At 49.9% G+C, this 12,746-nt stretch overlaps 2 protein-coding genes across 2 annotated transcripts in view; both read left to right on the top strand.

Annotated features, from left to right (window-relative positions):
• Positions 1 to 1,672: 1,672 nt before the first annotated feature.
• Positions 1,673 to 2,972, top strand: LOC144173593 (epithelial splicing regulatory protein 2-like). Its single transcript, XM_077701950.1, has one exon. It carries the CDS (start codon positions 2,026 to 2,028, stop codon positions 2,953 to 2,955), a length of 930 nt encoding a protein of 309 aa, XP_077558076.1. The 5' UTR covers positions 1,673 to 2,025; the 3' UTR covers positions 2,956 to 2,972.
• A 540-nt stretch (positions 2,973 to 3,512) lies between these two features.
• Positions 3,513 to 12,746, top strand: part of LOC144175840 (spliceosome-associated protein CWC27 homolog) — a 36,047-nt gene continuing 26,813 nt past the window's right edge. Inside the window, exons 1-3 of the mRNA XM_077704853.1 lie at positions 3,513 to 3,681; positions 5,880 to 6,089; positions 12,471 to 12,614. Coding sequence (XP_077560979.1) covers positions 3,640 to 3,681; positions 5,880 to 6,089; positions 12,471 to 12,614 — 396 coding nt within the window. The 5' untranslated portion in view covers positions 3,513 to 3,639. The remainder of the gene's footprint in view (positions 3,682 to 5,879; positions 6,090 to 12,470; positions 12,615 to 12,746) is intronic.

The raw sequence follows: 12,746 nt of genomic DNA, 5'->3' as shown, positions 1-12,746 counted from the left end.
GGATGCGCGCTTCGCAGCGCCGCCCGTGGTCGCGCTCACCGCCAATAACTCCTCTGAACTACTTTCTCGTTCGGCGTTATCCTGGATGTCCCGGCTACTGTACAGATCCCTATAGAACTCCAAGGAAACTGTGACTATTTTATCCCTATTTGTGATGACATCGCCTTGCTTATCTTTAAGTGCATACATCTGATTTTTCCCCGCGCCAAGACGCCTCTTCACTGCTTTCAGGCTACCTCCGTTCTTTACAGCGTATTCGATCCTCTCCATATTATACTTCCGTATGTTTGTTGTCTTACGCTTATTAACTTCGAAAGTTCCGATAGTTCTATTCTGTCAGCTGGGGTGGAAACTGTCATGGTTTGCCGTTTCCTAATTAGATCTTTCGTCTCCTTGGAAAGTTCAGTCTAGCCATCGTGCCCCCGACTTCTACTGCACACTATGTGATAATGAGTGTAAGGTTGTCGCTGGCTTCCTGTGTCGTAAGCTCGGTTTCATCGTTAAGAGCTGAATATCGGTTCTGCAGCGCGATCCTGAATTCTTCTGGCGGTCATGGCGGCGCGCAAACAAAGCCTCGGGTACAGTGCACTAGAGAGCGCCCCTCTAGTGCACTGTACCTCGGGGGCACGTGGGGAGGGAGAGAAGAGGCGGACGCCGGCCCTCTAGCCCGGCCGTGCGTCGGCAGAAAGAAAATGAAGAGCAGCGTCTTTCGAAGGGTGAGGAGGAGGGCGGCACGCGCGGCTACTGCGTCATCTCTGTCACTGCCTTTCCCTCACTATTGTTTTATGTGTCGCCTCCAGAAAGCGCCCTCCCCCTCTTCGGTCGCTGAGTCAGACCGGCGTCTGTTTCGCCGCCTCCACGGGTGGGCCGCTAAATTCGCGGGGGCGGCGTCCCGAAAGTAGCGTCGGCCACTGCCGGGCTAGAGCGGCGGACGCCGCCGCTCTAGCCCGGAGACGAAGTCGGAAGCTTCGTTAACGCACTGGTTTTCGGCGGCGGCCCTGGTTGCATGGAGGTGCTGAATCAGCCAGGCCTGCGATTTAGACCACGAATCTCCCCTACTTTGTTATGAGCGGCGACTCTCCGTCTCGTAGCGGAGCTCACGCTCAGAGCACCCCCGTGGGTGAAGGCCTTGCATAAGAGTTAGGTAGAGCCTCTAGTGGCTCTAGAGTTAGGCATGACAGAAGGGAGACGGGCCACCGAGGGAGAATAGGTGCACAATCTGGACAGGATTCATTGAGTTTTATACAAAATCCTAGAATAGCTTCCGGCGCATGCACGTGGTTGCCTTCTTGGTCGCCGTACCTGACAGCGGCACAAAATTTCGGGGAGGGGGGAGGGAGAACGGGGCCTGCTGAAGTCCCATAAGAGCCCCCTCGACACGTTCCTGCTTCCTTTTCAATAAAGCTCGCAACAACAACCACCGCCACCACCACTACAACAAGCTCGTTAGGCCACATGACGACCCGCAACCATTGGGAATTCACGGGCCGCGGTTTGCTGCGGCAAACAACTCCCAGTTTTCCCCCAGTGAGATATTTATTGCTTCCGCATAAAAAAAAAAAAAAAAAGAAACGTATGGAGCACCAGCACGCTTGAGGCTTTAGTTTTTCCAGTCCACGCTCTGCAATGATTAGGAGCCGACGCAGGACCTTTCGAACGCGGACAGCTGGCACATTGCTGAGAGACCTGGGTCTGTGCTCTCAGGCTCTTCAGCAAGGCACTTCGAGACGCCGTAGTACAGGCACATGTGGAGGACCGCGCCTGACCAAGCAGACGCGCCGCTTCACTTATCTTCTTTTGGTCTTTCGTTTCTTTTTTTTCTCCCACCGCGGCGCCCGTGCTCCGCCAGCGTCCAAGCCCCAGCAAACGAAGAAGCGAGTGCCATCACGTGACCCACGTGCGGCGCCGGACGCCAGTGTCTAGGTGCTAGCGCGCACGGCGACAGACGAGTCCAAGAAGCAGCGCAGCCGATGCCGACAAACGCGGAAGCTGAACCAAGAACCGGAAGTCCACTGAAACGTTGCCATGGACTCTGAAACCGTCGACGCTCCGCCGGAGCCGTCCGCCGCGTCTTCGTCCCAAGAGACGCAACAGAAACCCGTGGCGACGTCGCGGTACCAGGGAGTACACTATGAGACGGCGCCTCCGCTGTCCACGGGCAAAGAATGCCTTTATCTCCGAGGGGTCCCGCTCGACGCCCAGCCGGAGACCATTATGGAGTTCCTGGGCCCAGACGCGTACGCTGTCGTAAGCCAAGGCGTGCACATAATCTACAACGCGGGAGGACAGCCGTCAGGCGACGCGATCATTCAGATGTGCTCCGAGGAATGTGCCTTTTGGGCTGTCGTGAATTCCCACGGCCGCTACATGAAGGGACAAAAGCCCAGCTGCATAGAGGCCCTTCTGTGCAGCGTGGACGAGATGAAAGCCATGCTCGCGGGTGCCCGGCCGGTACCATTCCCAGAGAGTGGTGCCGGTGAGCCGCACCCGGAACTGGACGGCGGCATCAAACCCGACGACCAATCGCCCGTGTCGGCGCCGGAGCCGGCTGCGGTGCCCACCCCTTCGACGACGTTCAATTCTCCCGGCATGCCCAGTTCATCCTCGACGGTGTCGCCAGAAGCCTGCCGCCCCAACAAGGCGAATCTGATCACCATGGTGCTCGTGACCAACCTGCCGGAGTCCGCTACGGTGGACGACATCAAGGCGTTCTTCGGCGGCTTCCCGGGGCTCGAGGCAGACGCCGTCTACATGAGACACCACGCGGATCCCAGACTCAAGGGCAGTGCCTTTGTGGCCGTCCCGTGCCTTCCGACAGCTGTGCGAGCCGTCCTGGACCGACAGTGCCATTACATCGCTAACCACAAGGTCAACCTCTTCATTGTAGACACTGACTGCGTGCTACGTTGGCTCAGGGCCCCGAGCAGAGCCCACCTGTACAGTGTTCCTGAATAAAACCCGGTTGTGGCCACACTGGGCTTCATAAAAGTTAATTCTCGCTGCACTCCGGCTAACTGATGAGCCAGTCGTTTGTTTAGAAGACGATAGTCTTGCTTGGTGTAACAAAACGCGGAATTTTTTTGTGTGCAAGTCACTCAATTCGGCCGTCCGTTGCTCAGGGATCCACAATCAGCGACCCACAAATTACCAATGCGTCAATGACCCACACGCAGATTCGCCTAGACTGACTGGGCCAAATTTCGAGTAGCGCGCGAAATTTTCGTCCGACAAATGAGGTGCTGGTTCAAGGGGTTCAAGCGCGCGCGCACAACTAGCGCTGGGCCACGGTGTGCTTTGGAGTTTGGACTTCTGGACTGAGATGTGACCCCGACGCATAGAAATGCTCAATAGAAGTTTTATTTTATCTCTCTCACTACACGCTAACATTTCTTTTTTCTATCTGCACGCTAGCAGATGGCGAACGGGCGGAGGACTGGGGAACTATTGGCGCCAATTCTCGACTGCGCCCTCATGCGCTTTCCTCGTACAACCGCCGTACGGACATTTTAGAGGAGGCGTAGTTGGTGCCACTAGGTTTATTTATTTGGAAAGCGCGGCCGCTGCATGAAATGTGCGAATGGGCCGCGATCTGCTTTGCTGAATTGTGCGCGGCTCATCTGTCGGGCTTCGTAAGACAAAATGAGCAACATATACATTCAAGAGCCGCCGACCAGCGGAAAGGTATGTCATCAAGCGCATGGAGCCTTCATAGATGCCACTGGATCGGTATCGTGGTACCGATTTGTTTACTGCGAAGATCGGAAACAGCGCTGTTGTAGTTTGCCCGCAAACACGAATGTATTTTTATACATGCTGAAAAAACCCCTTATGAAACGTTTTATGTGTCAAGTCAAGCGTCGTAGCTGCACTATATGACTGGAGCCCGTTTCACAGCACTCAAGAGCGGACTGTTGGGCAAGAAAAGTACCAACTCGCTAGTATCATCACTTGTCTGCAGTGTTTCTAAGATTACTTTGCCGAAAAAACGACCTTGTAAAATCAATTACAGAGCTCCTGTGTTCAGTCTTTGCATTAGTGGAAAAACGAAAGGTAGACATTAATGCGCTTGAGACACTCACTAGTCTTGAGCGAAAGAAGAAAGCGCTGATCGACAGACGACCTCTGGCGCCATCGATGTGGCCTTCTTCAAAGCCATGTCGCACCAGTGAGACATACATCACACGGAAAAGCACCTTTAGCTTGGAAGCTGCTTATGCCACTGTTGGCCAGTGATCGTGACTTGACACCTCTTGGTGCAGTACACATCTTGTTTGCTTAGTTGTGTGTGAGCCGATGTTTTTGTGATGCTAACACGCTGGTGCGGTGGGAACAGTGTGCTAGCAGCATGTCCACGAAGACAAAGTGCAAAGCTGTGGGTATCACCTAACCTAGGTTAGCTAGCCAAACGTATGTTAGCTAACATTAACTAACCCAACCAAACCCAGCCCAACCTAGCATAACCCAACTCAACCCAGGCTAACCTAACAGCTTGCAGGAAGTGGACCTTCGTGATGTTTGCAGTGGGTCCCATTGTGTCAGTCTGCAGTCATAACTGAAGTGAATCTATTTGGTAAATACCAAAGGAGCAAAAAATTTGCCCCGTATCTGCTTGCTTGGCTGCAAATAATATCAGAAATGTGCTGGAATGGCAAACCACGTGACGTCTTAACACGATTAAGGCTGTGAACAAAGTGAGAAAGGAATTAAAGGGACTTAAAAAGTCTGGCAGATAGTGTTCTTTTCCAGGCCAGTTGGTGCATGCTAAAGGGGAAAAACATCTTTCCTGTATCTGCTCCCTTTGCTGCAAATTATCTCACAAACAAGCTCGCACGGCTAGTCATGCAACCACGACTTCTGTTGAGGCTGGGAAAAACGTACAAAAGGAACGAAATTAATTGAAAAAGTTGATTAGGAAGCCATCGCAGTTTTCTTTTTCTTCTATCGCCCCACACCGATGAGCTGTGTTTGGGCACTGAGATACAATACACGGCAGAGGGCTTTCAAGTTGCAAAGCGTTTGCGACGTTTTAGAGGTTCCTGAGCAGTGAGGTGATACCACTCAGCTTTCATTTCATTCCAACGTCCCTTGGCCTAGTTTGTTTGGCTCAAATTGTGGTACTATAAACATTGTAATAAAGAGAGGAGCCTATCGTGAGATTTGCAGCCATAGCGCTTTTTTCCCCAGCTGTATGGTACGGGTCTAAATAGAAGATCAATCTCTCTCTTCAGGAACACACGTGATGACCGCTTGCTTACTCGCTGCTCAGCATTAGCAATTGGCTTGCGGAGATAAGGCTGAAGCATGCTACAAGCTACACTATTATATGGTCCAGATGACATCGCATCCTCTGCTTTGAATGTTTCCGCATTTGCACATACCCCTACCAAACACCGACGGCTCACTAACACGCGTGTCTCCTTTCTTCTGTGAGGCGTTCATTTTTGAGCGTTCGAAATCAAGGAGAAAAGAGACGCGTGTGTTTGTGAGCTGCCGGTTTCACTTCTGGAAAAGGAAATGGTATGCTTATCACGAACGTCTGACTCTCTACTGGCACGTGGCGGATTATGTTTTGTCATGGGATATCGTTTTTTTCGATGTGATATCTTTCTCCGTTCTTTATCACTCTTTTTGTTCTTTCTCGTTCTTCTATCTTTTTCTATATATGCGTTCCTGCTGCAATAAAGTGCTCAGTTGTTCCTCAGCGCCTGTGGTTTGTGGCTCCTTTCTTCGTCCTGTCGTTTGCGCTGTTTTTCTCTTGTAATTCTCTATATCAGTGTTCGTTATAACGATGTTCGATTGTATATTGAAGAGCTCGGCCTTTGCCACCCTTGCGCCACAAAACCCTGAAGCATCATCATCATCATCATGTGACTTCACAGGTGCTACTGGTGACTTCTGTGGGGGACATTGAGGTGGAGCTGTGGTCCAAGGAGACGCCCCGTGCCTGCCGCAACTTTGTGCAGCTCTGCCTGGAGGGATACTACGATGGCACCATCTTCCACCGCGTCGTGCGGGGGTTCATCGCCCAGGGTGGGGACCCCACGGGTACGGGCGAGGGCGGGCAGTCCATCTACGGGGCCCCCTTCAAGGTGATGATGCCTTACTTTCGTAAGTCAGTGTAACCAGAGTCCTTCAATGCTTTTCTGGTCACGAAACTCTGGCTAAAGTTTCATTCCGGGACAAAGCTGGCCTCTGGGGGCACCCCTGTCAATGAGGCTTGGTAAGATGATACGTAAGGTGATATGTCATTGCCCCATTTCAAAGGGGATACTACTAACAATCAATCAATCAATCAATCAATCAATCTGTGCCGGCCTTCTGCGATGCTTGCTGGCCAGCTGTTTCTGCATCGGCAACACGCCTACATTCTTCTTTTCACTTCCACTAGTAAAAGTGCGAGCAAACTATGCATATTTTTATGTCAGTTATTGTCGCAAAGCTTAGTAGCGAGATAGAGGCAAGACCATGTGTGTTACAAAGGCATGTTGCGGTGCTCGTTAGTTGCGACAGGCATGGCTAAGTTTTCGGTTTGGGAGGGCGGACGTTTAGTGTTTTCAGTTTTTCACTAGCCTTTGATTTGCCGCCTAGATGATACGAATAACAGGGCATCTGTAGGGGCTAGTTGGTTCTGCATAACTTGAACGGAGAGCGCTTAAACTCCTGTGTTATAGTCTTTCTCGTCCTAGTTTACTGTCAAAGTTTAAGCACTCTCCATTCAAGTTAGGTGATACGAGTTAAGTAGAACCAGAATTAAAGTGGTATACAACGCTGGGTGACCTGGTGCGCCGAGCAAATAGGTATACAAACCCAGCCTTCTAGCATGTAGATTTAGTGCTACATCTGTGTGATTTTATAGCGAGGAAGTAATATTGTAGTCACAATAATAGAAATCTATAGTTTGAAAGCGAGCGTGAACAGCAGAACGAAATGCTAACAAAATGGAAGGAGCATAATCGGCATGCCAAGAGGGTGTGGAAGTGGTGGGGGGGTGTGAGCGGTCGACATTACAGTCTTGGGTGACTGCTAGGCCGAGCACATAGGTAGGGTGTTAAACTCAATGTGCGGAGCACCTGCCACCCACCCAACCGAAGGGCAAGATAAAACACAGGCAAGGCTAGCCATGCACAGCTTTTCAGAACTCAAATTAAGACCACCGCAGAGTTTGGGTGTGCAGCACAGGTGACAGGAAGCTGTGACTGCTGGCTGGTTGTAGCAGGCAGCTTCCAAGTGCGCACAGAAGAGGCGACATAAGGTCACCACGGCTGTCCTGTTCACGTGTTCATTTACATAAGTTTGGGGCAATAGTGGGATGGATGCCGGAAAATGAGAGACATACTAATATCTTAGAAGACATCATACATACAGTAGCTCCCGTTTCTTCGATGTTAGGCGACGACAACCAATGTCGTTGTGCAGGTAGGTTTTTACTCTTTGTGGCAACGATCGTGTCTTTGGCTTCGTCATATGTGCTGGCGGTTTATCGGGTTTCTGGGCAATGGCGCCGGCGCGGAGCTTGGGCTTTTTGTGCTGGAGACACAGACTGGCTGCTTAATGGGAACCCATCGGCTGGAATAACATTTGCGGAGTCGAAATGTTTTTCACATATGCGCCCGTGCTTCGACTTGAAACTGAAAGTGTCGGCCTGTGTCATGGAATGGCTCACTTCCACCTTTAGCGCTGTTCGCGGTTGCTAGGGAAGCAGAACAGCGAAGATTTTTCCTATGCACTTCGATTTCCAGAGCGGCAAGCAGGCACACGGCACTTCTGAGGCATCGTAGTTAACGTGGTTTGGCCTTTGCGGGGAATGAACCAAGGGGAATGAACAAGCACCACAGCAAGATAGTGATTGAACGCACTGTGAATGCAGCCGCAGTTGTCCAAGCCACCCGCAGTGGACTCGCAGTACTGCCGCGCGAGAGTTTTGGTCAACATATGAAGCTCTACCGTAGCGTTGTGCAGAAGTTTCGTGACCAGGAACGCATTGAAGGACTCTGGTGTAACTAACCAAAGGGCTAAGTGTGTGGGCTGCTGAGATATTTGTTTTTTAAGTCGTAGCCATCATTGATGTAAACACGAACGGTACCAAAATGGCACCACTGTAAAGGTAAAATAAATAAATAACACTTTCGGGTTCGTGTGGCATTTGAACTTAGGCCACCAGAGTAAAAGGCAAGTGTGCTAACCTGTCACTACACCAGAATGGAACAAGAATTCGTCTGATGCGTCCCTCGTGACAGGTGAATGTGATGGCACGGGTCTTGAACATGTGTGTGACCAGTCTGCCTGTGACCAGTCTGCCTGTAGGAGTAATTTGCGTCAAAAGACGAAGAAACAAAAGTGACGAAAGAGATGCAAACATCGTGCAGCAGTGGGCAAGTCTTTGATAATCATTGGCTTTCACTTCCAAGTCACATGAGGAGTCTTACAAGGTTGATTTTGAAGCGAAGCTTTAGTTTTCTCACTAATGGTGTCTGTAACATGAATGCGCCTTGCAGGAAAGCCAACTTTCTCTTCCAGTGATCATTGTGGGTGAAGCGTAACACTTCCCTGCGAAGCTTGGCGACAGCTCCGTTACGCCCCCCCCCCCCCCCCCCCTTCCCTCCCTCATCACCCCCCTCCGCTAAAGATTGATGTGCAGCAGAGGGAGGAAGTGTTGCAGGCAAGCGACAGGGCGACTTATATACGCCTCGAGTGCGGCCTGTAGGGGCGCCACTGAAATCCCCCTAGCGGCCCGTTTCGAAAGCAGGCGCGGGAGTCTCCGGCCCGCTCCCCCACGTCGCCGTTGCTTTTGGGGCTCGTTCAAGACAGCGATTTACCGTTTGTCCGCGTTCGAAATACCGAATAACGTGGAGCAGGCACTCCGTTTGCAAGTGTAGTATGTTCACGAGAGTATAAACGTTTATGACGCGATCTTAGTGAGATGTATATGAGCGCCGCGCGTGTGTCACAGGCCGGCGTCCCGAAGCCAGCATTTGCATGCAGCTGATTGCAATTCCGCTGCCCTGAAATTTAGTGACTGTGTCTCCGTAAGCAGTGTTTCTACCGATGGTCATGTTGCGGCCATACACACTATGATGTAAATCGACTTTGTGCACTTACAAAATCGAGCGGAGCACTCATACCTGACAGCACGCAAGTTACGCCTGCCAATATCACATATCAGATATTGATCAGTACCATGAACAAGTCAATGGGGCATAAATTTCACAAACATTGTACCAAAGAAGTACGATGGATAATGCAAAATTACACTCCATAGTCAGAACACGACGACAAATTTAATGCTGGGTCGTCTTGTCCCGATGTGAGCGCTCGCAAAGATTCATCTGTTACATTTATCCTCCACGAGAAGCGCGAAGATGGGCTTATAGAGTAATCCGCGTCCGTGACCAAACTCTTCTTCGAAACACCGTCATATGAGTCATGACACAGGGAGACTGCAGATCTAGCATAAACCGAAATCAGAGACCCTTATGAGATACGACACTCTTCCAACGAGCCCGTGTGTACGAGATTTCGGCGCGCGTTAAGGCTCTAGGTAGTCAAAATTAATCCGGAGCCCTCCACTACGGCGTGCCTCATCGTCTCCGTTGCGTCGGTGCCTTAAACCCTGCAATCAATCAATCAACTCTTCCAACGACACCTCGTATCGCTTGTGAACTGCCTACCCTGTATTTTTCAAAAAATGAGTCCGCCGAGTGATAAGCCGTTTTTCAAGGCGAAAAACAAACGAAAAGTGAACACGCAGCTTGTGTGTGTGATTACTAGAACGTTCATTCGTTGATTTCGCTCCGCATTTGTAAACAACGATAGTTGAGCGTCCTCCTCCTCATCGCCCCCCCCCCCTCATGTCTAGCGAAATATCAGTGCATTTCGCATCTAGTTGGTCTGGTGAATACTACCTTGCTCAAACAAACGTCTTTAGCACATTTCAGAAGCTGCACTCGTTTTTTTTTTTTTTTTTTCATTCCCGTACGACTATTCTATTTACTCCTTACTTGCAGACCATTCATTTTCCCGTGATTTCATTAACATATACCTTGGTTCTTACTATAATTAGGGCATGAGTGGGCACATATCTGACTTAACATTTTCTTTTCTGTACTAAACATTTTCGCGTGGCTTATATTCCCATAAAAGGCACAAGTTTTTGTCAGCTATTGGGTTATCACGTCCCCGAAACATATTTTTCTACGACGTACATATTCGAAGCAAAGCCGCATTTGTTGTCTGCGCTGCAAAACGAACCAACCTCTTACAGTGCCAATATCAGGTCTAAACGAGGCGACAATAAATAGAATTCACTTGTGCTGACGTGTTCGAAGGTGACAGCGGTGATATGCTGCTGCCATCGCCGACGCCCGCAAGAGCGGCCAAGATGCGCGCAGAACCGCCTCCCCGGGTAGCTCTTGTTGGCGTTAGAGCGCTCTACCAAGACGCAGCTGTTTTTTTTTAAGTGCCCTAAACGTGCAGTTAGCTTACAGACGTCACCATAACAAGTTGTTTAGAGCGCGGAAAGGCAAAGAGAAGCGAAAGAAAACCAAAACACTGCATGACCACCTATCAGCCACGCAGCGCTAATCCCGCAAACGCCGTGGAGAAGCGGCGGCAGGCGGCGCAGCGATCGCGAATCTCGAGGCGTATAGGCCTAATGTCATGTTGTGTGGTGAACATCGACACCTATTACCCACAGGCCGACGTAGGACAAGAATGGCGCCGCTCTGTGTTAGGCCTAACGTTAGGCCTAACACCATATCTTGGGGTTTAACGCCTCAAACCGGCACCCACTAAAAAAAAATTACCCCATCTTCCCGCGAGGGGAACCCTGTGGAGATGCAACGCATCTTGGGGGTTCACTTGGTGTTTCCGTTGGGTTGATTCTCTAATTGCGTGAAATGTGTGAGGAACGCGTATGATGTATTCTTTATTTCTTTGGCTGGTGCTGGAACAACCGCGGCTATGACGCAACGTGGCGCGGCTATGACGCAACACAATTAAACACAATCCACTTTAATCCAATCCAATGCCCCTCGCGAGAGAGTGTTCGCTATCGGAGAGGAGAGGGGGTGAGTGGCGGAGAGTGCAGCTCGCGCGGCGACGAGAATGGGGGAGGGGTGTGGACGGACAACAACGCTGTATGGAGGGACAAGGCGAGTGAATGAGATGCAGTCGCATCTAAAAAACACACACTGGACGCCAAGCAGCGTGGACCGATTGGTGCCGTACAACCCAAACGCAAAGGTTAGGCCTACGGAGTGCACACCTGAGTGTTGCTGTGGGTATTCTAGAAAAAAGGTGCGTACCTCCAGAGTAGCACATACCTGCAGTGTGGGATTGGCCAACCAAAGAACCCATCACAGGAAAGCTTCGCGTTCAACCATCGTTGTCGTTAGGCGGAGGTGCGCATGATTTTTTTTTTCCATTTACGGCGTTTGGCAAGTTATATGAGGTAACATTGGGAATTCTGGGATTTCTTATTTTTGTAATTTTCCATGTGGTTTTTTTGTAATTGTGTCTTTTTTCATGAACATTAGCATGCTGTATTCCATGTTGTGGCAGAACTAATACTTTATAGAATTGGTTTTTATTTTTTCGCCCCCAAGTACAATAGCATGACAAAAGAAATTCCATGACATCACATCCTTTTTTTATTTTTTCAATACTTCATACAGTGAATTTAAGTTCATTGCACAGGCTATAAAAAGAGCAAAATGTTGAGACAGTAGAGCAAGTGAATTGTATCGCTGCCTGGTAGCAGGTTTCACACTTTATGTTGACATCGTTAGGCACAGTCATGCACAAATGAAATGCAAACATTAAAACATGAACCAGAACACACAAATAGTGCAGTTTCTTCCCATGCAATCGTATAATTACAAGAACAAAGTTAAGAAATGGGCTTTTCAAATATACCAACAGCACGAGCTTTTTAAACCTCAACAAACAGTATCTCTCAATTTGGCTTGTTCTGGTTCATATTTTAGTGTTTGCATTTCATTAGTCCATGACTGTACATCTGCTCACTATTGAAATTGAGATAAAACTGATTTAACTTGGTAAGGTGACGTGAGGTAACATTAAAAATTATGCTGACAGTCGTCGCTGTCATCACAATTCAGGTCCCTGAACCAGCCTAAGCCGAGGAACGAAGACATCTTAATCTGCCTTTGATTGGAGGGTCTGTTGGGTTTGGTTTCCCTGTTCCTTTTTATTCTGCCTTCCTTCTGGTCTAATTGGTGACTATTGTGCAGCTGTGTCTGTCTATGTGTACATGATAAGACATTGTCTACCTATTAGTTGCTGATTTGGCTACAGGTTTAGTCCTCTGGAGTAAGCTTTTAGTGCATAGCCGGCAGCATCAAGTCTCAAGATATCGAGAGTCTTTCACTAAAATGGGGCAGTTATGTGGGGGCCTGGCTACCGTATACGAAGTGGCCACTGACGAGAGTGCGCCACGATGGTCGTTGCAGGACGAGTTCCACTCGCGGCTGCGATTCGTGCGGCGCGGCCTGGTGGCCATGGCCTCGGGCGGTGCGGACGACAATGGCAGCCAGTTCTTCTTCACCCTGGGCTCCTCTCCCGACCTGCAGAACAAGCACACCATCTTCGGAAAGGTGGGGGCCACATGCATTGCTGAGAGAACCCACGCACCCTTGACTGTTGCGTCCACTTTCTTCTTGGAGGTGCACTGTACTCATGAGAGGTGGTCAGTTGGGGGTTGAACCACGTGACGTATGTCGCCTTTC

The sequence above is a fragment of the Haemaphysalis longicornis genome, unplaced genomic scaffold (genome assembly GCF_048455015.1).
Source record: "Haemaphysalis longicornis isolate Haplotype H1 unplaced genomic scaffold, Haemaphysalis longicornis Haplotype H1 scaffold_3, whole genome shotgun sequence".
Classification (NCBI taxonomy): Eukaryota; Metazoa; Arthropoda; class Arachnida; order Ixodida; family Ixodidae; genus Haemaphysalis; species Haemaphysalis longicornis.
This window is presented reverse-complemented; position numbering and strand designations above follow the sequence as displayed.

Excerpts from the sequence above, each read along its gene's own strand:
- LOC144173593 (XM_077701950.1), top strand. The coding sequence starts at position 2,026 with ATGGACTCTGAAACCGTCGACGCTCCGCCGGAGCCGTCCGCCGCGTCT.